Source organism: Dendrobium catenatum, unplaced genomic scaffold (assembly GCF_001605985.2).
Source record: "Dendrobium catenatum unplaced genomic scaffold, ASM160598v2 fragScaff_scaffold_716, whole genome shotgun sequence".
Classification (NCBI taxonomy): domain Eukaryota; kingdom Viridiplantae; phylum Streptophyta; class Magnoliopsida; order Asparagales; family Orchidaceae; genus Dendrobium; species Dendrobium catenatum.
Genome location: NW_021319178.1, coordinates 9,518,855 through 9,546,248, shown reverse-complemented (window position 1 = coordinate 9,546,248; position 27,394 = coordinate 9,518,855). Strand labels below are relative to the sequence as shown.

General features: G+C 37.9%; 1 protein-coding gene across 1 annotated transcript in view; it reads left to right on the top strand.

The window, feature by feature from the left end:
* The first annotated feature begins 10,164 nt into the window (after window positions 1-10,164).
* LOC110101405 (probable prolyl 4-hydroxylase 10) overlaps window positions 10,165-27,394 on the top strand; it is a 38,031-nt gene continuing 20,801 nt past the window's right edge. Inside the window, exons 1-7 of the mRNA XM_020829286.2 lie at window positions 10,165-10,565; window positions 10,655-10,727; window positions 18,700-18,797; window positions 18,877-18,974; window positions 19,435-19,564; window positions 19,670-19,857; window positions 20,074-20,161. Coding sequence (XP_020684945.1) covers window positions 10,369-10,565; window positions 10,655-10,727; window positions 18,700-18,797; window positions 18,877-18,974; window positions 19,435-19,564; window positions 19,670-19,857; window positions 20,074-20,147 — 858 coding nt within the window. The 5' untranslated portion in view covers window positions 10,165-10,368 and the 3' untranslated portion in view covers window positions 20,148-20,161. The remainder of the gene's footprint in view (window positions 10,566-10,654; window positions 10,728-18,699; window positions 18,798-18,876; window positions 18,975-19,434; window positions 19,565-19,669; window positions 19,858-20,073; window positions 20,162-27,394) is intronic.

Genomic DNA, 27,394 nt, shown 5'->3' with positions numbered 1-27,394 from the left:
CCACAACCGGGACTAACTAACAGATACGCCATCCACTACCGCATATTCCATTTCTTATTTCTGCTCCAATAGTTTGCTTTTATGTTGCCTTTTACTTTTATAGTATTTTCTGCTACAACAATAGAAAATATACTTATAGGAGAGCTTAGCTGAGGGCTCATTACACAACTTTTACCAATTATCAAATATACGAAATACAGGAGCATACAGCTCCGTTTCCCTGTTCCATTGCTTGGCTTGCGATTCTTTCTTACAGGTTCATCGGAGATCCAGCGACGGCATCAGATTTGGTATCAGAGCTCACCGGAACCATGGAAGATCGAGGCAAAGCTGCAGCCGAAGAATCGCGGACAATCGATTCACTCTGGACAAACCAGGAAAACATCCATCGCCGACTTGACGACCTCGCTGCCGACGTTCAGCGATTGACGGTAGAGATCCGCCGCGAGTTCAATCTCCTCCGGGCGCGTCCTCCTCTACCCCGCATTCCCAGACCAGAGCCCCAAGCTAGAACGACCAGACCGTTGCGAAGAAGGGAAAGACAATGGCATCGCGATCAGGCATTGATACCGGAAATGTCAGATTCGGAAGAGGAGTTTCAGCTGTATGGAGGTATTCCATTAGCGGATTCTGGTGAAGACGATTCGGGTAATTCCTTTGTTCCTGAATTTCGTGTACAGCATAGACAGAGACCTTATCATCACAATGAGTTCAAAGTTAAACTTGATATACCATTTTTTGACGGACATTTACATATCGAGGATTATCTCGACTGGGAAAAAGCTGTCGAGAATTTCTTTGACTATATGGAAATCGATCCTAACAAGCAGGTGAAGTATGTTGCTTGTAGGTTGAAAGGAGGAGCCAGTGCTTGGTGGGCTCACACTCTTCAGTTGAGACAGCGTGGTGGCAAGGGGCCGGTTCGAAGTTGGAACCGTATGAAGCAGCTTTTACGCGCCCAATTCTTGCCCACTGACTATGAACAAATTCTCTATATGAGGTATCAGCACTGCGAGCAAGGAAACCGTTTCGTCAGTGAATACACTGAGGAATTCAACAGATTGAGTGCTCGAAACAATCTAAACGAGTCCGCCAACCAATTGGTAGCTCGCTACATTGGAGGCCTCAAGGAGAGCATTCAAGACAAACTCGAATTGAACTCCGTATGGTCGCTGTCTCAGGCCGTGAACTTTGCCATGAAAGCGGAAATGCAGCAAAGCCGCTCTAAGTCTACATACAATCGAAGGTTATGGAATGAATCCAGAACAGTTTCAAACAGGCCTCTTCCAGCAGCAGACAAATCGCCACAAGTTTCAGCTGCAAACAACGTCCCTGCCGTTCAACAACATACCCCTTCGGAGACAAATACACAGCTGAAAGTAAAACCGCAAGGTAGAGACAACCCATATGCTAAACCGTCTAATGTCAAGTGTTTTCGTTGTTTTCAACAGGGTCACAAGTCCAACGAGTGCCCTCAACGAAAACAAGCTAATGTGGCGGAAGCGGGGGAAGGCAGTGGACCAGTTGATATTGACTCTGATAGTGAAGGAGATGTGGAAGATGTGTATGCAGACGATGGAGAACCACTTATTGCAGTACTCGAAAGACTCTTGTTGGCTCCCAGACAGAGTTTAAAATCACAAAGGCACGCATTATTTCGGACAAGATGTACAATTGCAGGGAAAGTTTGTGAACTCCTCGTCGATAGCGGGTGTACCGAGAATGTGGTATCACGCTCGGTGGTTCACAATCTTCAACTGAAGACGTCTAAGAGAGCCAGTCCATATAAAATAAGTTGGGTAAAGAAAGGCGTGGAAATTGCTGTCACGGAATCATGCCGACTCAGTTTCTCTATAGGCAAACATTACGTGTGTGAGGTGGTCTGCGACGTTGTCGACATGGACGTCTGCCACCTCATTTTGGGCAGACCGTGGCAGTTTGATGCAGGAGCCCAATACGATTGTCGTGCAAACATTTACACCATCGAGTGGCAGGGACGTCGCTTACGATTATTACCTAGTTTGGGTGATAGTCAGAGCGGGACTGGTAATTCAAATTCCAGCACTATGCATATTGTCTCAGGATCACATTTACTGCAATGCTGGAAGGAACCCGCGCCTATGTATGCACTGCTAATTACTGAGAATTCTATGACTGTGGACAACAAATCATGGCCAGCTGACATTCTAAAACTTGTCCAACAATATCCTAGTGTCACACAAGAAGATCTGCCTGCGGAGTTACCACCTCTCCGCAACATTCAGCACTGCATTGATCTTGTTCCAGGCTCCAGCTTGCCGAATTTACCACATTTTCGGTTAAATCCAAAAGAGCAGCAAATCCTACAAGATTTAGTAGACGCATTACTGGAAAAACAGCTTATTCAGCCGAGTGTAAGCCCATGCGCCGTCCCGGCGTTGCTAGTTCCAAAGAAAGATGGTACTTGGCGGATGTGTGTCGATAGTAGAGCTATCAAAAAAATAACTGTTAAATACCGGTTTCCGGTTCCGCGTGTAGACGAGTTGTTAGACCAGCTGACCGGAGCTTCTATCTTCTCCAAACTGGACTTGAGGAGCGGTTATCACCAAATCCGGATCCGACCCGGCGACGAATGGAAGACGGCTTTCAAAACGCCGCAAGGCTTGTTTGAATGGAAAGTCATGCCATTTGGGCTTTGCAATGCCCCATCCACATTCATGCGGATGATGAACGAAGTTTTAAAACCCTTCTTGGGTAAATTCTGCATCGTCTATTTCGACGACATACTCGTTTACAGCACCGATTGGCAGCAGCATTTGGAGCATTTAGACCTCCTACTACAGACTTTAAAAACACAGCAGCTCATTATCAACACCAAGAAGTGTGAATTGGGCGTTTCCTCAGTTTATTTTCTAGGCTTTGTAATTTCTTCCCGCGGCATTCAAGTGGACAACAGGAAAGTAGCAGCAATCACAGAGTGGCCGGTTCCTCGAAATTTCTTTGAGGTTAGGAGTTTTCACGGGTTAGCCAACTTCTACCGCAAGTTCATCAGAAATTTTAGTCAGATTATGACGCCCATAACTGACTGTCTGAAGGCCAAATCGTTCTCTTGGAACGAAGACCAACAGAACAGTTTCGCTGCCATTAAGTTGGCTATCAGTTCAGCACCTGTTTTAACCTTACCGAATTTTGAAAAGGTGTTCACAGTGGATACGGATGCATCAGCAACGGGCGTGGGTGCTGTGCTCTCACAGGAAGCAAAGCCCATTGCATTCTTTAGTGAAAAACTCTGTCCTTCACGGCAAAAATGGGCTGCATACGAACAAGAATTGTACGCCGTCATCCGTGCTCTAAAACATTAGGAATCCTATTTACTACATCAAGATTTTATCTTATGTAGTGACAATAAAGCACTACAATACCTTCAAAGCCAAAAATCTATCAATCGTATGCACGCTCGCTGGCTCATGTTTCTACAAAGGTTCTCCTTCACTATCAAGCACAAGCCGGGTGCTGACAATAAAGTGGCGGATGCGTTGAGCAGGAAGCGGCATTTGTTGATCACTCTACAAACCGAGCTGACAGGACTCGAGCTGCTTAAAGATTTGTATGCTGAGGATCCAGATTTTCATCACATTTGGGCGCAATGTATCCAGCAAACTACAAGAACTGACTATTCCATACGGCATGGCTTCTTGTTCAAACACAATCTTTTGTGTGTACCAGTTTCGTCTTGGCGCCCCCACCTCATTCGGGAGGCTCACGCCGGTGCTCTGGCAGCTCATGTGGTCCGCGATAATACTTTACGGCAGCTTCAAACACGTTTCTTCTGGCCTAGACTTCGACGTGATGTATACCGCATTGTTGACAGCTGCCCAATTTGCCAAAGCTTCAAAGGTAGCGCTCAAAATACGGGTTTATACATGCCTTTACCCGTCCCGGACTCTATTTGGGAAGACCTTAGTCTTGATTTTGTCTTGGGACTTCCGCGGTCGAAGAAAGGTAACGATTCAATCATGGTTGTCGTTGACCGTTTCTCAAAAATGTCTCATTTTATTGCTTGTAAAAAGACCGCCAATGCACTGTTAATTGCTAACCTGTTTTTTGAGCACATTGTACGCTTACATGGAGTACCACGAAGCCTCACGTCGGACCGGGATGTGAAATTCATAAGCAATTTTTGGAAGGAATTATGGAAACGACTTGGCACTGACATTCGCCTCAGTTCCGCCTATCATCCCCAATCCGACGGGCAAACCGAAGTTGTCAACCGCACCCTCGGTAATCTGCTCCGATGCTTGGTTCAGGAACATCCTCGCCAATGGGAAGTTTTCTTGAGTACAGCCGAGTTTGCTTATAACTCAATGACCAATCGCACTACAAGCAAGACACCATTTAGCATTGTCTATACCAAGCCCCCCAACACCGTTCTTGATCTCTCCATCTTGCCGAAATGCAAGTCACAAGCTGCTGCTACTTTTGCTGGGGATTTTGCGGATATGCTAGCTGAGGTTCGTAACCAAATCCTCAAGTCCAATACGCGGTACAAGGAAGCGGCCGACAAGCGCCGCCGCCAACGTTTGTTCAATGTGGGCGATCTAGTCATGGTGAGATTGCGCCGCGAAAGGTTTCCGCCGGGCACCTATTCTAAACTCTCTCGCCGCAAAATTGGGCCTATTCCTATTTCTGCTAAAATAAACGACAATGCTTATTCTGTGGCTTTACCGGCTGGTTGCAACACTTCGTCAACCTTCAACGTTGCGGATATTTGGCCATACTCCCCACCCGATGCCGGTGTTATCAGCCTCAGCTCGTCGGAGTCGAGCTCTTCCGAACATGGGGAGGACTGATGCAGTATACTGTTCCTGCGGCATACCACAACCAAGGCTAACTACCAGATACGCCATCCACTACCTCATTTCCCATTCCTTATTTCTGCTCCAATAGTTTGCTTCATGTTGCCTTTTTTACTTTTATAGCATTTTCTACAGCAATAGAAAATATACTTATAGGAGAGCTTAGCTGAGGGCTTGTTACACAACTTTTTACCCATTATCAAATATACGAAATACAGGAGCATACCGCTCCGTTTCCCTGTTCCATTGCTTGGCTTGCGATTCTTCCTTACAGGTTCATCGGAGATCCAGCGACGGCATCATATTTGCATGAAATATGAAAAACAAGATAATAATAGACACTCTTATTGATTTGGGCCATGTTAATCAACTTATTGTGAGAACTTAAAATAGGTTCAATAAATTATTGATTGTTAAGTAGTCTGATTGTTTTATAAATTAGAACTCGTCAATTAGCCCAAAGCTTTGGGATTGCACATATGCAAAGTTAAATATTGTAGAACTTGCTCAACGTTGTTCTGACTTACATTAAGCAGCTGAATTCAGCCATCAGAAGCATTCGTTGGAAGAACTAGTCATCTTCCCTATAATACTTATTGATTGACTAAAGGTTCTTGCTTGAAGAATTTGTAAGTATTTGCTTGTAGTTTATTTGTGGTACCAAAGCTTAGAGCTAACTTGAGGCTTAATTGCTCCACTTTATCGACGAGTATACTCGGTTCAACTTAATTTATATTTTATATAATTTTATTATATGGTAGACTATTTGCGGCCGATAAATAACGGGTCAAGGCATGATCAGGAGCAGCTTATGAAAAAATCCCATAAAAATTCATAGAAATCTCTCTCTCTCTATATGTGCATCTCTCAGAGAATCGTTTCTTTGTAATTAGAAATTGCTTGTATTTTTAGCTTTGATTCTATTTATATTTCTAGAATAATCATGAATACAACAATCTATTTAGTGAGATGAATAGTTCAACATGAAGGTCCATAACTAGTAATCCTACCCTCGATTAATGGAATATCCTCGAAGTATCAACGCATCTATTCCCTTAGCAGAATTCTTTCTAGCTTCAGCATCCTCCTTGAAAATCACCTTGCCTTAGCAACTATTCCCTTAGCAAAATTCTTTCTAGTTTCAGCTTTGAGATAATTATCAACAAAAAGCATGATAATTAAGGCATAAATGGAAAAAACTGGAAATAAAGTGCATATCTTGAATATAAAACATTGATGATGATGTGACTAAAATGTGTTGAGAATGTTCAGGGAATTCATCATTGTTTTCTTGCAATTAGATTTATTTAATCTTTTATTTTATTGTCTTTTTTGGATTATCCAAATAGATATAAGAATCACATACCTAATACACAGTAATATTAATTTATCATACTAATCAAGTTATATGAGAACCTAATTTAGGTTTATGAAGTAGCTTGAAGTTTATTCAATTTGGAACTTGTCAAATTTGAAATACCTAAAGCCATGAGCAGCCAAGTCTAGTTAGTTCTTACTTAATCCTATGTACCATGTTGATAAATTCAGTCTAAGATTTTTATAAAGTTGTCCACTCATTATGAGTATTCACTCCAAGAATTTTTCAACCCATCAGCCAAATAAATGTACTCTCTAGAAGAGCTGTCCATTGTGCTTGTCCACAATCTAAGTCATATTTTTTTCAGCTGTACGCCTTGTTTTGGACCTCAATTTCATAAGTCGAGCTCATCACAGGTTGTAAACCTCTATTTGAATTTGGGTGCTTTGCACCAAAAAGTTTTTTTTTGTACAAACCGTACTATGGCGATGTGTAGTTTGCTTGGAGACAGACAGAGAGCGGAGAGCTGTGACGCTCCAGATCCTGGCACTGTCGGGCAAACTGGAGATAAAGCATTGAGTGTCGAGACGCTACGAGGCGAGCTGGACAATTTTCTTTCTCATTTTTCATGAAGGGTTATATCTTTTGGTGGTTGTGTGTATGTTTCTTTTGTATGTTTGTAAGAGAATGGTGTAAGGGTGACGAGAGATAATGAGAGAATGATAGAGAAAAGCGATATGTACAAATTTATGCGAATTTTCTTCGTGAATTTCTTGATCATTTGGTATGGATTCGGTGGTTTTTTCTGGATTTCAAACTTTTTCAAGTTAAATCCCGATGTTCATTTTTTTCATTGCATTTTATCTTTTATTTTTGTGTTTGTTGCGCGATTTACTTTCCCAAGAGAGAGTGAGAGAAATAGAGATTATATAAGCAATATCTACAATATATAAGTAATTTGAAGGTCTTGATATGCTTCCACTGCACATTGTAATGATGCATTGGTTCTTAATTTTGAGTCAAATCAATTCGTGCATGAGCCAATTTATGTATCCCTTTCCCCCTTAATCGCAAGCTTCTTCGTTGGCATTGTCTCCGCCCTCATATTCATCCTCAAACACTTAGCCTTAGGAAAAGAGCTCAATCTTTCCTCTTATGAGTGAACGGACAGAGCAAACTGATATATTTGCCTTCTGTTTCTCTTTAACGATGACTCCATCATTAGGCCCGCATCAGCCATTTTGTGGCATTAACAATGAAAACATATTTTTTTCAAAAAGAATCTGCTCTGAACTTTCAAGTTCGGACGTGCAGTTCTAAAAGTTATGTTGCGGACGTGCAGTTATCAATTAAGGTTGAATATGAATTTCGGACGTGCACTTAACAATCGCCTTAATTAAGGCTTTCTTAGGTCAGTTTTCTTATTATTTTTTAGTATAATTTTTTAAAAAATAATATTTTTTTTAAAGCTGTCTCTTGCATCGTTTGGGGCAGTTTACTTATTATTTTTGATATATCATCAAAAAATTATCTTGATTGGGCACGGCTCTCGATGCAAATATGAATAAGAAACTTTAAATAAATTTGGGATCATCCTGATTTTAATTTTCGCAAGCTTATAGTTGAATTGAACAACTCAAGAAAATGAACCCGACGATACTGAAATCGGTTCAATCCGAACCCAAATGGGTCCAAATTGAGGGCCCGAAACCTATTTTGAAGCTACATAGCATTAATTGGATGACAAAATGATATCCAAATATGACATGCTTATAGTCGAATCGAGCGGCTCGACGAGACAAATCTAATGAGCCCAAGGTCGTGGAATTCTGACATCATTAAGATACTCAAAAGCTTGATAAATGGTCAAAGATCGAGGGAGTTAATATCAATCATCCATTGAAACACTCCTAATATGCCATCAATTTTCTCTCTATTTACTAGTCATGCTATTTCTAAAAATATAAATAAACCATCATTCTTCACAAAGGACTGCCCGGCAACCTACCGCCATTGGACATCCACCTGGTCGCTGACTACTGTCGGTCTTCCTTTCGACCACCATTGTCTGACAATGATCCTTCCGACCACACTCGGTTGACTATGATCTTTTCAATCTCCGTCACTCACCGACTATAATCCTTCTGACCACCGCCACCTGTCGATTATGGTTCCTTCCGACCATAATTGCATGTCTACAATCCTTCCGACTACAATTCTTCCGATCACAGTTGTCCACCAACTATGGCCCTTTTGACCAATGTCACCTGCTGAGTAGGTCCTTCCGACCAACGTTGCCCGCTAAGTACGGTCCTTCCAACCACCATCACCCCGCCACTACTGTCCTTGCAACTACTGTCCCCGCCGACTTCATTCCTTTTGAACACCATCGCCCGACAACTTAGTTCTTTTCAAATACCGTTGTCTGCCCACTACAATGCTATTGACAAAATAAATATACCGACATTCTCTTCAGAACTATTGCCATGTAATGCACTCTATGTAATGTGCATTTGCAACATCAAGTCAGTACCCTCCTCCAAGAAGCGATATTATTTGTAATCAACCAGCAACACTATTGGATTCATTGAAACTAGGGTATGCCCTATGATTTTTTCCTTTTTCAAGATTTTTCAACCAACAATATTTGTCTCTTATGAGTATTGAATCCTACTTTTTTTATCTGTTTGTGTGTTGGATTTTTATACAAATTAGGGCGCTAAATTTTATATATCACTTTCGCCACGAATAATTTAGGATGAAACAATTTTTTAATAAAAAAATTTCTTTAAATTACAAAAAAAAAAAGTCCCAAACTGACCCTGAAAGGAATTTTTATTAGATCCGGACACCTGACGTAGCTCTACATCCGGACGCCAATAAAATGTCGCCATGTGCTCTTACTCTTTATCGCGCGGCCCGACGACTCGACCCGGACTGGAACCCAATATTGCTATGTATTAGCTGATTTATACATATCAGAGTATTGCTAGGTTTTGCTCGGTATTGCTCGGTAATGAGAAATACTATTCTGTCAAGACCAATACCTAGAAATATCGAGCAATACCCTGATTTTGCTAGGTATTGCTCGGTATTGGTCTTGACAGAGCGGTATTTCTCGTTATTGCCAAACAATACCTAGCAATACACGAACATAGCAATACCGGGTTTCCATTATGTGTCGGGTCGTCGGGCCACGCGGTAAAGAGTAAGAGCACGTGGTATTTTACGTCCGGATGTAGGAACTTTTATTTGGTCTGGTCACAGCTAGCTCTACGTTCGACCACTAGTAGAATCGCGCCACGCGTTCTCACTACCCCGACAACCCGACCCTGAACGGACCCAGGATGGCTCGGTATTTCTCGATTTTGCTAGGTATTGCTCGGTATTGCTAGTTATTGGTCGATTTTGCTCAGCAATAACCAATACCGAGCAAATACCGAGCAATACCGAGTTTTTCTAGAAAAACTCGGTACACTCGGTATTGCTCGGTATTACTCGGTATTGGTCTTCACAGAGCGGTATTTCTCGTTATTGCCGAGCAATACCTAGCAATACCGAGCAATACAAAGCAAATACCGAGTAATACCTCGCAATATGAAAACATAGCATTCCCGGGTTCCGATCTGGGTCAAGTCGTCGGGCCGCGCGGTAAAGAGTAAGAGCACGTGGCGACTTGCTATTGGCAGCTAACTACGTCCGGTTAGAGGACATAATAATTATTATGGATGTAGAACTACATTAGATGTCCGGACTTAATAAAAATTCCCCTAAAGAAGCCTAATATTCGAACTAAATTTTCAGTATTTAAATAAATTTCAGAGTGCAGGAAAATTTTTTTTTTTTCTGCTTTATCTCTCTTCAAAATTGTGTTTCATTTTTTTTTTTGGTACATTTAGGCCATTTAAGGCAAACTCATACACACAACGCATACACATAGACTCAAACCTTGAACCTCTTATTGGAAGCCAAAGCTCTCAACCAATAGGCCAAGGAGAGTTGTGTAAAATTGTGTTTCATAGTTACGCCGATTGCCGCACATTGACTAACGGGAAGCGATTACGGAGCAGGTAGGAATAGAACGACGGAGCCTGATTTCAAACATCAAGAAGATTACTCAGATCCCTGTTCTTCATCAATCTTTCAATTCTCCTCTCCTCCTTACTTCTCCTCTTTACTTTGCTTTGTTAGCTTTTGGTTTTCCTCGCTTAATCTATGACGATGAGAGGCTCGCGGTACCCTCGAGCGGTTTCCCGACGGAAATCTTCGTCGTGTTCATTGGTATTGACGGTGTTCCTATCCCTTTCTATGGTCGTTCTTGTGCTTCTCTCCCTCGGCATTTTGTCCCTTCCTATCAAATCCAAAGATGCGCCCAAAGTGGAGCGTCGCTCCGATCGATCAGTTTACGAGACGTAAGGGGTTGGATCGAAGCTATGCAATTTAGTTCGATGAGATCTTCCAAAATCTTAATTTGTTTTTTTTAATCGGTTGGTTTCGGTAGGACGGGGCTAGGAGAGCAGTGGGTGGAGGTGATCTCTTGGGAACCTAGGGCTTTCATCTACCATAACTTTTTGGTAAGCTGAATAGGAATTTGTTGGTTTGTCAATTTTTTTTTGGATCTCTGCTTGAATTTACATTATTCAGTCTTAGCTTGTGGAATAAAAAAAAAAAAGCAACTGTGCTGTAAATCTCTGTCCGTCTTTACGGCTTTTGAGACATGATTTCCATGCGTATTAGATGTTATCAGGAAAGGTTTTTTTTCCCCTTAACTTCTATGTCTTCATCAGTGGCTTAGATATCGACTAAAGATTTTTCTGATAAAAGGTTTTATCCTGTTCCTATAGCCATTTTTAGCTGATTGTAGTATTCGTCACTTTTCCTGCTCTATGAAGCAGGTACTTGTAACAACTAAAAATAAAGCCAAGTGTTTAATAAGTACTCTTTAATGTTACAGATGAAAGAATTCTACATTCGTAAATTTTCTAGGACCCAAGAATCGTTGACATTAGCTCACCAGACATTATTAATGGACAGTATTAACCTTCCAAAAGAATTCTATCACTTGATTGGTTATGCTTGTTTTCCTTAGATAAGCATGAAATTCTTTTGTTACATTACTAAGGTCAGTCGACTTTTTCCCTGTGGAAAGTAGTTGTTTTTTGGTAATTTTGTTGTGCCAGACAAGTTTAGCAGTTGATATGAGAATTTAGCTATTAATTGAAGTTCTAATATTTTGACTGTAGGTATTGAGTTGGCAATTATGATCGAAATTAAACTAGTTCAAGTTTTGAAAACTGAATCAATTTATTTGAGTTAGTTCAAAAATATTATCGAATCTTGTGTGAGCGGGCACATGTGCTTGCTGCATCTAACATGTATGATTTCAATAATTTTTATGATATTTATTATCAATTAGATGCATCAAAATTTTCACAATGGATGACTCCAATTGCATGAGAAAATAATTGAGATTTTAAAGTATATAGACATTCAAATGTGTTGGAATCACATACATGTCTCCTTGATAGCATCTGGTATATTTGATGATTGATTACCATGAACACTGTGATTATATCTTATATAGTCTTTGTCCTAGTTCATATTATAAAGAAATTTTCATTCTCAACTTCTTACATGCAAAACGAATGAAATAAATTGGTGCCATTTCATTACCTAAAGAACACATAAAAAATGGCTTCATATGGGGAGTTGATAACCAACATGCATATGCATTCACGAAAATGCACACAATAATGCAAATTAAAACAAAAGAAAAAAAAAGAGAAAAAAAGAAAAAGAGTATTTATATATACGAGTCGATGCTATGTAATTAATTTTTATCTAGTAAGTTATTATTTTTTATGCATTTTATGATACATCGAAAATATGCTTAAAACTAGTCAAAATTGAAGTTGGCTCGATCAATTTCAACTAGATTCATAAATTTCAAAATCAAATCAAGTTAGACCTTCACGAAACTTGATTTTTCGTCTGTTATAAATGGATTACTTTTTTATATTTCACATAAGCCTTTTATGATCCATGTTATTAAGGATTACAAATCTTCTCTTGAATCTTAAAGCTATAATTTAATAATGAATGAAATAGAACTTATTTTGATTTTTGCTTTTTCCATTTAACATGACATATTTAACCTAATAATTCATTGATATTAGATCACCAAGCATTATTTTTTGAAATTTTTGTCTTATAATTCTTTCTCTAAGAGTAAAGAGCCACTCATCTACCTGAGCATTCTCATCTCTGTAACACTTAACTTTATGCTTCTCTTTTAATAGCTAACATTCAGTGCCATAAAGCATTGCAGGTCTCACCACCATCTTATAGAATTTTCTTTTAAGTTTGAGGGTTACGTTTCTATCACACAACAATCCTGATGCATTCTTCCACTTCAACCATCCAAATTTAATTCTACTAATAATATATCCATCTATTTCACCATCACTTTGAACAATAGATTCAAGATATTTAAAATGTGTACTCTTATTAATGACTTGATAGCTCAAAGTCACAATCCCCCACACTAGATTTATTAATATTAAAATTACACTCCATGTATTTGATTTTAGATCTACTCAAATGGAAACCTTTTGACTCTAAGGCTGACATCTATAATTCAAGTTTTCTTTCAACTCCCTCTCTAGTCTTATTAACAGGAAGAATATCATTAGTAAAAAACATACACCAGGGAACATTCTCTTGTAAATGTCTATTACGAATATCCATGACTAAAGCAAAAAGATATGGGCTTAAAGCTGATCCTCGATATAATCCAATTGAAATAAGAAAATTCTTGGTCAAACCTCCTTGTTTGAACACAAGTAACAACTCCTAATTACATATCCTTAATGACTTAAATATAAATATCATTAACTCCTTTCTTTTCTAGAACTCTCCAAAGCATTTCTCTTGGAATTTTATCATATATTTTCTCTAAATCAATAAATGTCATATGTAAAGAACCTATTTATTCTCTCTATACTTCCCATTCAAATCTCTCAAGAAATTTATAGCTTCCATAGTAGACCTACCTGATATGAATCTAAATTGATTTTGAGAAACCTTAGTATCTTGTTATAATTTATGCTCAATAACTCTCTCCCATAGTTTTAAAGTATGGCACATTAATTTAATTCTTCTATAATTCACACACTCTTGTGCATCACCTTTATTTTTAAAAATAGTAATCAATACACTTCTCCACTCATCTAACATCTTTTTAGTCTTCAAAAATATATTGAAAAATTTTGTAAGCCAAGAAGATCTCCTAAGCATTTCCTCACCTCTATTAGAATATCATCAGGTCCAATCGCTATTCCACACTTCATTTTTTAAGGCCTCTCTAACTTCGGTTTTACTAATACGATGATAAAAATAAAAATAGATATTTTAATTTAGGATACTAAGATCAGTAAAGTTAATCGTATTCTAATAATCTTTATTAGAAAACTTATCAAAATATCTCATTCACCTTTGTTGAACATCCTTTTCTAATAATTTTTTTTTATCTTTATCCTTAATGTATTTCACTTGCATTAAATCCTTACTTTTCCTATCTCTTTATTTGGCTGGCTTATATATACATCTTTCACCCTCCTTAGTATCTAGTCTATTATATAAATCATTAAAGTTAAATTCTTTGCATCTCATATTGCTTTAGATTCCTTACGGGCCCATATATATCTTTTCTACTTTTTCATGTTTTTACGTACAAACCAATTTTTATAACAAAGTTTCTTATTTTTTATCTTTTCTTACACATTTCGATTCCATCACCAACTATTTTTACTATTATGAAATTTTCTTTTTGATACGCATCCTTGCAATTTTTTTAATATAATTAACTACTTTTTTCTACATAACATTAACTTTTTTATGCACAATCAAAATTTTAAGATTTTGAATCGTACTCTCTAACATATTTTTGTTAGTGTTTTTTAAATTCTCTCATATAATCCTAGGATGATATTTTACTTGATTTATCATATTCTGCCTTTCTTCTTGAAGTCCAAAACTAATAAGTAATGCTGAGTATAGAAATTTTCACTTGCAATAATTTTATAATCTTTGTAATCTAAATGATATATTTTCCTTATAAGAAAATAATTAATTTAAGTTTTACTATATCCATTCTTATAAGTAGCGAATACTTATCTTTTTTTTTTAAAATAAGGTATTAGCAATCACAAAATCATAAGCAAGAGAAAAATTTAATATAATCATACAAACTTCATTAGTCGTTCCAAACTCATGGCCACTATAAATATTTTTAAAATCTTCTACCACTCTACCAACATGTCCATTTAAATCTCCTCTAAGAAAAACTCTTTCTTCAAGAGATATATTTTATATTAATTCTTCTAAGGCATTCCAAAATTTTAATTATGAGCAAATATCCAAACCTCTACATGAGGATCATAAACACTTATAATATTAATAATCTTAGTTTCGACAACAATCTTTAAAGCCATAATTCTATCTCAAGTTCTATTAATTTCTCTAACATTATCTTTCAAACTCATCTCTATAATCACACCTACATCATTTATAGTACAACTCCTACCAGAATACTATAATTTAAATCCTAACTATCAATCTCCGTAGCCTTTTCTCCAACCCATTTAATTTCCTAAATATATAAAATATTTATCTTCCTATAAATAATAATATCTATTAATTCTATTAATTTGTCTATAAGAAAACTTATATTTTAAGTTTCTTATAAGTTCTTATCCTAATCATAGTTTTATGGATTAGCTTCTTTGCCCGCATTCATCCCTGATGTGGGAACCTTTGCTTATTTAACATTGCATCTGGGCTCCAGTGTAGCGACCCTTGCACACTTTTCGTTGTATTCAGGTCATACAACGCTTTGCTTCCAGGGACGCCCTAGCATTTACACAATGTATTACATGATTTATTTCATGAGTTTGACAAGTTTTACGCTGACTGTCAACTACCTAATTTTGCCCTCTACTTTTCTTATCAAGAGTTTGAGAGCTGACAATGACAATGCTAATTGGACTAAAATAGGAAGTTGAAAATTCTAAGATATTGGAGCATTTGACATTAACAATAAAACCCTTGCTATCATTGTTGATAGTCTACCAAGTGATTTGGCAGAATCTAAATTAAGAAAAGGTTATAGCGAGTGAGTTTGATAACTCAAATCCAGCATGTAACTCCTATTTATTAAAGTATAAGTGATAAGATACTGGAGCATCTGACATGAACAAAAAAAGAATGATGGGCTATTATGTAATAATAGTGTAATATGTGTTATTAATTGAGCATGTTATTAATATTATATTGAATAAATGATAAATGTCATCTAAATTAAGATGGTTTTCAATATGAAGATCTTTATGATTATTTGTATGAATAAACTTATTTGACAGGGTATGAATATGTATGTACTATAATAGAATTACATTGATTTATAATATATATATATATATATATATATATATATTAATTTATATATATATATATATATAGCCTATATAAAGGTTCTATGGAATTGAGAAGGTAAACACTACCTCATGGGAGTTCACTGATTTTAATAGTCATCATTTTGTGAGCCAGTCGGTATTGCTAGCCAATATTAAAAAGCATTCTATCAACCTGCATACCACTGCGTATTAGCGTATAATTTATATATTTCATAAGCAGATTCTCAACAAGATATATAATTTATATGACAGTTGCTAATTTTATAATACAACATTATTGTGTTGCGTCCTAGGAGTATCGCGCGGTTAGAGAAATATATAGTTTAACGTCTTAGCATTGTACGAAGATCCAGCACACAATCAGATAAGTGAGAGGGTGTAGCGTTCATAAGAGACCAGAGTTTTTACGTGGAAAACCCCTGAAAATGGGGAAAAACCACGGGGCCTGGCCCAGTTTGAATGAATCCACTAGTATTTGTAGTCGATTACAAATGAGGCCTTCTTAGGGAGAAGGCCTTGGCTTGATGTCACAAATGTACATCATATAGAGTGTATTACATGGTGGGAGTTACAAGAGATGTATTTGTTTTGTCAGCACGACCATAGTCGATAGGATGGAGGTCGGAAAGACCGTTGCCTGGTGATGGAGGTCGGAAGGACCACAGTAGGCGATGGAGGTCGGGAGGACCGTAGTTGGTAGGAGACCGGGGCTGAGTGATCGTTGTCTAGTGATGGATGTCAGAGTGACCATTGTAGGCGGCGGAGGTTGGGAGGACCGTAGTCGGCAGGAGACAGGGTTTTGAAAGACCGTTGTAGTAGGGCGATACTCTGGTAGAACTCTAGGCGTCAGGTAGTGACCCAGTAGAAGTCCGGGCCTCAGGTGGTGTCCTGGTTGAGCACAAGGTCTCAAGTGGCTGTTCGGCGGAGCAACGACGTCAGACGGTGGTCCGAAGGAGGTGAGGGCCTTCGGCGGTGGTCCGACGAAGGTGAGGGCCTCTGGAAAAGATGAGGGCCTCTGGCGAAGGTGAGGGCCTTTGGTGAAGGTGAGGGCCTCAGATGTTGGTGAGGGACTCTGGCAAAGGTGAGGGCCTTTGGTGAAGGTGAGGGCCTCAGGTGTTGGTGAGGGCCTTTGGCGAAGGTGAGGGCCTCTGGCGAAGGTGAGGGCCTCAGGTGGTGGTCCGACGAGGCTCTGACAGTGGTCCGGCGAGGGTGAGGGCCTCATTTGGTGGTCCAGCGAAGCTCCAGCTGTGGTCTGGCGAGGCTCTGGCGGTGGTCTGGCGAGGCTCCTGCGGTGGTCTGGCGAGGTTCCGGCGGTGGTCGAGGAGGAGCTTCTTCCTACTCTTCCTTCTCTTCTCCTCTTCTCTTCTTGCTTGGGTCCCCTTTCAAGAGAAATGAGGGGTCTATTTATAGATTTTCTGGAGTGGCATGCCCCGTAAATATGTTAGAGATCAAGGGTAAATAGGGAGTGGTTGGATGGACGGCCGATATTGAACCCCTTGATCATGGACCATTTGTCAGGCATTTGGAGGCCTTAGTGATTTCGAAATTCGGTGATCTTGGGCTCGTTGGATTCGTCTCGTCGAGCCGTTCGATTCGAGTATAAGCTCGTTAAAATCGGAGACCGTTTTGGTAACTCAAATTGTGATTCGAACCTTCCAACAACACTTCGAGTCTTCGATTTAGACTCATTTGGGCTTGGATCAAGTTGAATTTGGTGTCATTGGGTTCGTATTTCCGAGGCGCTCAGTTTGACTATAAGTTCGCTGAAATCGGAGTTCGGGAGCTCCCAAATTTAATTTTTGAAGTTTCTGACTCCATTTTGCATCGAGATTCGTGCCCGATCAAGATAATTTCATGATGACGTATCAATTTGTAGGAATAAAATATATTTCAGTAGGTGATATGCATGACAAATAGATCTTTGCTACAATAAGAATTAATTCAGTATACAGGAATTTTTTGCTGTAATAAATCAAGACAAAATTAGCCATTCAACTTGCTATTTCATTATGAGCATAAAACAAATGTACAGGCATATGTATAACAAATCATTGAATAACAAAAGCATGATTGACGACCTACGAATATCTGAGAACCTAAAACAAATATTGACCACGCACCAAGGGTTGCAGTTGGTGCCTAGTTCGGTTATTACAGAAATAGCTAAGCACTAATAAGAACATGTGTAAAAAAAAATGGCCTTTATGATGTACTAAAATGAGACTCATCGTCCTATCTCTGAAATTCTTGAGATGATTTGAGGACATGAGGAAGTGAACCTCTAGAGTAGTTCTTTATTGTAGTGAGTGATGCATCTGTTTCAATAGGGATCCAAAAAGGATGTGCGAAGATGAGAGGGCTTATAGGGCTTGGGTAGGATTACAAGTACTTTGACGTAATTATGATATAGTACCATCACTGTTTTTGTCCCTTAGAATTGCTTAGCTGCAGAAATGCATTGTGACTTAATGGGGAGCAAAAACAACTCAAATCCAATGCGAGGTTCATTGCAGCTACTGTTGGAATTGACTTTAAATAAAGCATCTTAACCAAACACATTCCCATTCTGTTTTGCGGCCATCTTTTATGCAGCACAGCAACATGTCACAGGGAAGGCATAACCATATGTAGCGCTATCATTTTTGCTACATAATATTTATAAATCTTTGAAGTTTCATGTACTTGAATTTTAAAGAAACATTCTTAGGGATGGAAATTACTTTTCTTTATGAGGTCATCTTTGACCTGCAATAACCTTAAAAGTAGGCCACTAGGGCTTAAATGACATTGTGGTTCTTGAATAGATATGAAGCAGTATAAGTTAAGGAACAGTTAAAATTCTTAATTTCTCTCTTTAAAACTGTTTATCATGCCCTTTTTAGTTATACCTATTTGAGGACTTCCAATCCTGCAAGGAGGTTTTCATCTGCTTTTCTATAAGCTTTACTTTTCTGTTTTAAGTGGTGAACTATGAGTGTATCTTCTGTTATATTCCTATCTTAATATGATATATTGATGATGATGTCCAATGGGCTACTGCCTTTGTAATGATTTTGGTTATTTTATTGGTTAGTCTAAGGAGGAATGCAAGTACTTAATTGAATTGGCAAAGCCTCATATGGAGAAGTCATCTGTTGTTGACAGTGCTACTGGCCACAGCAAGGATAGCAGGTCTGTGGATTACTATTGCCTGTCGTCTTTAATTTTGTGCTTTTATATGAAGAGATTTTTATTTTAGCACTTTATGCAGGGTGCGCACAAGTTCAGGCACATTTCTTATAAGAGGAAGAGACAAGATGATTCGGTCTATTGAGAAACGACTATCAGATTTCACTTTCTTACCTGTTGGTATGTTATTTGGATAGGATTATATATTCTTATTTACAGAAAAATCTTCATTTTTTTTCCAAGGGTGGTCTTTTATAACCTGCTCTTAGCATGCACCATGACAATGTTTAAACACCTGTTTGCTACAAAGCAAGTTAATGAAGCCCTATAAAGCTTATTAATTTTAATCTCCTTTGCAGAACATTAATTTGTTGATTTAAAACTTTTGTCGACCTAGAAGCTTCTTAAACCATGGTCATCAATGCCTGTTAAGAAGGAATATTTTTTCTCTCTCCCTCCCTCTTTCCATCCCCCAACACCTAAAATTATGTCTTATCCTATGCCTTACTCATAACAGAGAATGCACAATTTATGTGCAAGCATGCAATTTCATCTAACCATTGCCTGTTAGATCTTCCATTTCTGCTCTGCCTTTTCTTAAGATGATTTTGTAACAGCCTTCGTTGATGATGTTTCACAGAGAATGGAGAGGGCCTTCAGGTTCTCCATTATGAAGTTGGTCAGAAATATGATTCTCACTATGATTACTTCCTTGATGAGTTTAATACTAAGAATGGGGGTCAGCGCATAGCTACTGTTCTAATGTATCTGTATGGAGTTCATTCAGATTTTCCACATGCTCTTTCTCTTGCATTTAATCAACACTTGCTACTTCTTTGACAGCGCCTTTTGTCTTATTTGTTGTTAAATTTTAGTTCTGATGTTGAGGAAGGTGGTGAGACGGTATTTCCATCAGCCAAAGTAAATAGCAGTTCTTTGCCATGGTATAATGAATTATCAGAGTGTGGTAAAAGCGGTTTGTCTGTTAAACCAAAGATGGGTGATGCACTGCTTTTCTGGAGCATGAAGCCTGATGCAACGTTAGATCCATTTAGTTTGCATGGTTAGTATTTCGTGAATTCTCTACAAGTATTCTGCTTCACGAAGTTATTTGGTATAAAATTAGTTTAGATGTTTCAATTGCGTTGGAGTAAACTATTTTATCCGACACTATACATCTTATTACCGCTAAGTTTTAACTTTTCAGTTCTTGCCCAAATAATCTCGTGAGATCTTTCCAAATGAAATTAGCATATGCTTATAATTCATTTTTTCCTAGGTGGATGTCCTGTGATTAGTGGAAATAAGTGGTCTTCCACAAAATGGTTCCGTGTTGATGAATTCAAGGTGTAATCTAAACAAGAAAGGTAATTCAGTTCTTTATCATTTTCTTTAATCTTCCTCATGACGGTTGGGAAATTAGGCACATTTTAGAAAATAGTGCTAATTATATATATGTTCCTTACATTTATGACAGTTGGGATGCCATATATTATCACCTTTTACTATATTTGTTACCATCAAATTGTGTTCTTCTATTATTTTTCTGGTTTCTACTTACCATAACCTTATCATCTTTCATTGACTCTGCTATGCAAATTTGACCTGGTAGAAGTGTGCTAATGCCACTTAAAAATGTCCATCGGAAAGGGGGATTGTCTATTTATCTTAATATTATGTCAGTTTAGACCTTGAATCGTTTCTCAATGATAGCTAAGTGTAATTACTGTCTAAATTATGCAGAAATATCATTTTTAGTATAAAAGGTAGTTAAAATAAAGCATAGAAATGTATTTCCAACATCATGCAAAAAAGAAATTCCTTTTTTGTTGCTCTTATTACCTAAATGTTAATTAGCCAATACTAAAAATATATGATAGGCTTGTCATCAATGGATGAGTAGAGCCACCAATCGACATTTGTATGTATTAAAGAACAATAAAAAGAGAAGTTAATTGGATAATATCTTTGAGAACATTTCATGTATGTAAGAGACAAAAGCAAGCTATTTTGATTCCACCATAAAGAATAGGATGAAGAACTTACCTCCTGTGTTATTGAACATGAATGAATGAAATATGAGGACTATTAAATGTTAAACCTCTAGCTTCTCTAAGTTTTGTAAGATTAAGGGTGATGAAAATAGCTATTTTTCTTTCTTTCCATAACCTGATGTAACAAGATCAATTCTCTTTGTACCAAGTTGATGAAAAAATAAAAGCCTGGATGCCAATTGATGTAGTGGGAAAATTGATCTAATAATCTGGAGGATAAAGAACTTCCTAAATTAGCATGTGAGGAAAAAATTGAGATCTCACATACTGAGCTCAACAACAACAATAACAGCATCAAGCCTTTCTCCCATTATGTGGGTTCGGCTACATGAATTCTTTTTCTCCATTGTGTCATGTTAAAAGTCAAATTTTCGTTTAAATCTAATAAAGAAATATCATTTTTAATATTTTCAACATCATTTCTAATATTTTCTCCATTGTGTCCTGTTACATACAGAGCTCAGATGAAGAAAAATAAAAATATAATCTTAGAGTGAGAAATTTAAACCTTTGGGAAAATTGGATGTGATGTTCGAGGATGTGTTTCAAAGGACTGTTTTTGAGTTATGTTTAGGCTATATCTGTTTTGAGTTTTGATATTGAGCTAATGTATCTGAATCATGAAACTACTATTTTAATAAATCAATAGTAAGGATGTCTACACCATTCTCTATCCAAACATTATATTGGTTGGAGTCTTGTGCATTGGGTACACAACTTTCTAATTCATCTATATTTTATCAGTAATTGAGAGATTATTTATAGATGTGATTGGGTTTTAGAATATGACCAAAAACATTGAATCTAATGACTGAAAAATGGGGAGAACGAAAAACTCATTAGAAGGAATGGGTTTAAGCTTATAAAAAATGTATCTCATTCTTGCTCTATTTTCGGTGAACTTATTTTTCTTCCTTGATTTTGTAGTTTAGGAAATTCCAACATATTTGATCGGTTGATCTATTAACTCATTTTTCTTTCATGATTGTGTAGTATAGGACATTCTAACCCATTGGAGCGATGACTTAAGCCTCTCAAAATGCGTCATTGTGCTTGCCAATTATGGCGATTGGCGAATCTACTTGGATCATCGCCTGTAGATGATGCCATTAACAGCTGCTAGAAATAGTTAGAGAGTATCTCAGGACATTATGAAAAATTGGCTTCAACCACATGGACTAGAGAAACCACCACTTAATCATTTAAAAAATGATTAAATAGGGGTCTGGGACCCACCTGTGTCATGTGGTAAGGTCATGGAGTGCAACATTACTATATGGTTCCCATATGCATGCAGGGTCCCACGTAAATGCCGCATAGCGCTATGTCACAAGGCATTTGGAATTTGCAGAGGATGCCATATCAATTATTGTGTCCTATTAGGTTTATTTGGATATTGGGCTAGTTGTTCCCATCGTCCACTACTTGTCACCAACTAGATCGCCACATCATTTATATAGGCCCCATTAGCTATAGCCAAGTCAACAAATCCCCTCCATATTTGTCTTTTGAAATAACATGAATATCTTTCATTTTTTAAAATGTCATAAAGTTCTTATAAGATGCACGACAATTAAGAGAGTTGCATAAAATTTGAAAATTTTAGGAAGTATTAAAAAAAATTTAAGTAGCTTCTTAATAGGGACCATTTATAAAATCTAAATTTATTATTTTAATTTTTATAAAGTGCATAAAATAAATCATGAAATTTCCTTAAAACAAAGATTTACAAAAAATAGAATAAAAATTTTAGATTTTTAGAAAAAATGCTACGGGACCTAAATTAGGCTTTCTGCCATTTATATAGCTTTACAACAAAAATAGAATAAAATTTTAAGATTTTTAGAAAAATGATAGGGGGGCTAAAGTAGGCTTTCTGCCCTTTATATAGCATTGTTGACTCTGTGACTCTTAGATTGATCTATTAAGTACGCATGAAATGTGTCCTAGTGCCTTTAACTCACACCCTTCTAAAAAGCAAATTGATGTCCCAAGTTCCTCATGCAATTGCAGGCAAGAGTATTTTGGCATGCATAGACTAGTTGTCTCGAGAAGCATGAGCATGAATATCCAAAAGCTATGCTCTGAGTCCCATTTCAAACACCAAAAATGCTAAAATCAATAAATTAGGTCGTTTTCCTTAGTTAAGAGATACTCTTTCTACAAAGAATTTGTACTAACAAGTTTTTAGAAACAGTCAAAGTTTACTTCATAGGTCATACTCATGCACTAAAATCACTGATGAACTAAGGCTTTAATTTTTACCCTAGGCAGACCATGGCCTCAAATCTAGATTGACTGTCTCCTAGCTATCAGTTTTTTTTTAAGCAAGTCAAACTTCAGCTGTCTTGAATATCTTTGGATAAGATATTTCATAGTTGTTAACAAAGAAGTCCCTCTAGCCAAGGCGCTATAATAATTATAGATTGATAATTTGGCTAACCCTAAATGATGCAAGATTTATTCACAAAAAATTTTCACACTAATTAGTACCCTAAAATTCAAAGGTTTGTGAACACCTTAATTAAGAGTGTTCTGCCAACTGAGAAATATAAGTAATTATATGAGCTTATGCTCATTAAAATCCTCAACACTCAAATCTAAATAAACCCTTACTGATATCATGGAAAATTTGATTATTTACAAATTCATTCTACCTCAAAAAAATTCTTGTGTTCTCAAACACTGAAGGGGCGCTAAAGAGCTTTTGTCTAGGTGATCAGTACATCATGATTGTTTGATCACCTTTATTAGTATTTTTTTAATGTCATTTCAAATATATTCATATAATCGGAATTGCATTTTAAAATTGTTGCATGCCATTTTGTTCTTATCATTCCTTAATTAGTATGTTAATAGATTAAATCCAACGTAACTGTTACAAATTTAAATATTTATTATTTTATAATTATATTCTATTTTCAAAATATACTTAGTTGATCCAGCTTTAAAGTTTAAAACTAACATTCAATGACAACATTGACCGAGACACCCGTGATGTTTATATGATTGCCATGACAATAGTTGAAGCTAATTGATTTTGTTATGGCCTAGGGGGGTAAGTTCCCACAATGCACCCACTGTAAGTCTACACCTATGTAGTTGATAGACCGGTCTAGCTGGGCCCAACACAGGGGCCGACTCATTACTTACAACAGCCGGAAACCTGCTATTCAGCCCACCTTGGGGTGTGTAACACCCCAAAGCACCCCTTAAGAGTACTTGGAGTATTACTAACATAAACATCTCATCGTTTGATCAAACAATACTTTTGAACATTTGATAATCTTTATAAAACATCAAATAGTCCTCATTTATCCCTTCAAACAGAAGCAACTAATAATTTTAATTTCAACATGAGATACTTACAAGGCCACTACCAAAGAAAATCCAGAGTAATATATCACTAGTTACATACCTCAAGTTTAGACTTCCCAAACATAGATAAATACTAACATAATATAACATGTGGAATACTTGACAATTTAATCTGCTGGGTGTTCAGAAGGAAAATTTTGAATTAGGAGGGCTATTTAGTCTTTGGGGGAGATTATTTTGTATGCTTTAAGTAGAATGTTTACATTTGGATTAGGGTTATCTAGAGAATGTGCGGATTTTAGTTGGTGCTTGGCGTTCTTTGGATCTGGCGCCGTCTAGAGATTAGGGAGAGATAGATCATCCTCTCAAATTGAGGATCAATAGTATCTTGTTGGGTTTTTTTTTTTTTTGAAAAAAAAATAGTATCTTGTGGGTTTTCTTCTCTACTTCATCAATTGCAAGAGTATTTCTCTGTTATTTTTTTTTTTAAATTTACCTTGGAGATTGTTTTTGAGGTGCTGAAATTCAATTTCAACCAAGAAAAAATTGAATTCTGTTGTGTTTCCTATCAAATTGGTGTCAAAGTGATGTTCGGGGCTGTTTGGGCTGATTCTTTCAGCAATTTTCTCCTTCGAACCATTGTTTTTGCTGTTTGTAGAAATTCAGATTTTTAAGTCTAACAAAGATTGGAGGATCGATGACGGCCAAGAAGGTGGATGCTTTGGAAGAATGTATTGAGGAGGATATGAGCCAAATCAAAGCGACGGTGGAGGATAGAATTTCCTCAATGGAAGACAAATTTACGGACCTACAGGAGATGGTGAAGAAGATATGAGATCTTCAAAACCAAACGATGACATCGGAGGCAAGAGTGTCGGTGGGAAGGAACATAAATTTTGAAAATTGTAGGGATGAAAATGATGTGGAGATCTTGGAGGGAGAAGGGAGAAAACCCCATATAGAAACTTTCCAGAGAGAGGAGAGAGATGGAAGGTAGGAGGAGAGAGGTGGAAGGTATAGGGAGAGGTGTGGATATGTTGGGTATGAGGAAAAGAGTGCTGATTTGGAAAGAAGGGAGGGGAATAACAGCTGGAGGGGTGTTGATTTTGAAGGAAATGGAGGAAATCGAAGAAGGGTTTGGATATGAATGTGTAAGGGAAAATCGATATACTGGGGGGGGGGGGCACCCATACAGTGAACAGTAAATTATGGAGGAATTAGGAGAAATTGGGGAGATCCGATGGTCAGGAAGGTGAATATGCCCATTTTTGAGGGGGAGGATGCACATGGGTGGATCTACAAGATAGAGATATATTTTGTCATTAATGAGTTGACGGAACAAGAGAGATTAACGACAGTCGCCCTATATTTGGAACGGAAGGCATTGGCTTAGTATCACTGGAGAGACATGAGGCAGCCCATACGGAGTTGGAGGGAGTTCAAAGAATACTTATTGGAACGTTCTTGAACCAGTAGGGGATGGAACTTCTATGAGTAGTTCTTTGTTATGATACAGGAAGGCTCAGTGGCGGAATACTGTGAGAGATTTGAGTACCTGGCGAGTCGACTAAAACTGACTGTCTGAGATAATTCTAAAGGGGAATTTCATGAAATGGATCAAAGCAGATATCCAAGTAGCAATTTGGGTCATGAGGCTTTGTGACTTGGGAGAGGCTATGAAGCTAGCTCAACTGGAGGAGGATCAGAAGTTCAAAGAAGGGGAGCCAGAGGCAGTAATTCAGGTGGCTCATACAGGATGACCAACACTTTCTTAGCACCCAAGGGGCCTACATCAGGAAACCTTTGTGAGACCGCAAGGGAGAAGCTTGTACGAGGGGGAAGTGGGGAAACTTCAAAAAGCTTATGGAAAGGGAGATGCAGGAAAAGAGGGCAAAAGGATTATGCTTCAGGTGCGATGAAAAGTATACTCCATGGCACAGGTGCAGGGACCAAACTCTTTAAGTTCTGATCGTCTATGTTGATGAGAAAGCTGAGGAGGGAGGTGGGAGTGAGACATCAGTACAGGAGGAGGAGAAGCTCCATCTAGACGTGACAGAGGTCTCATTAAACTCAGTGGTAGGATTCACCCTGAGTCATACCATGAAAGTAAAGGGAGAAATAACAGACAGGAGGTGATGGTGTTGATTGATAGTGGGGCTACCCACAATTTCATCTCCAATCAGGTCGTGGACCAAATGTGGGTGACATTGGTGGATATAGGATGTTATGGAGAGATGATTGGTACAGGAAAGGTGGAGGCGATATGGGCATATGTAAGGGAGTAGTGCTGACCATACAAGGGGTTCAGGTTAGAGAGGATTTCCTCCCATTAGAGTTAGGGATCACAGATATCATCCTTGGGATGAAGTGGTTGTAGACTTTGGGAAATACCAAGGTTAACTGGTGAACACTGACCATGGAGTTGGTGGAGGGGAGAAGAGTAATGATTAGAAGAGATGTAGAGTTATCCAAAGCCATCGTGTCCTTTAAAACCATGGTATGGACCATATAGGAGTGGGGGGAGAATTCCTGGTGGAGCTGCAGAGATTAGAAGAGATCATATTGGAGGAGGAAAAAAACATTCCTCCTTTAGTACAGCCGCTTATACAACAATTCAGTGAGGTCTTCTAGCCACCTCAAGGTTTGCCACCACCGAGGGAGTAGGAGCATGTTATCACCTTGAGGGAGGGGGTGCCACCCATCAGTGTCTGGTCGTACTATTACCCTCAATTTTAAAAGGATGAAATTGAGAAATTAATTAGAGAAATGCTGAAGGCAGGAATTATCATGCCTAGTGTGAGTCCTTTTTCTAGCCCAATCTTACTATTTAAGAAAAAGGACATAAGTTGGAGATTATGTGTGGACTATCGGGCCTTAAATAAGGAGACTGTGCCAGACAATTTTCCCATCACAATGATAGATGAGCTATATGGAGCAGTTATTTTCACAAAGATAAATCTGAAGTTCGGATAGCATCAGATTCGGATGAGAGAGGGGGATATTCCAAAAGACTGTTTTCAGAACACATGAGCGACATTATGAGTTTCTGGTGATGGCGTTTGGCCTCACCAATGCCCCAGCTACATTCCAGTCCCTCATGAACAGGGTGTTATGGCCATATATCAGGAGGTTTGTGTTGATTTTCTTTGATTATATCTTGGTATACAACAAGTCGGATGAGAAACATTAGGAGAACTTGAGGCTAGTCCTAGAGGTGTTACAAGAGCA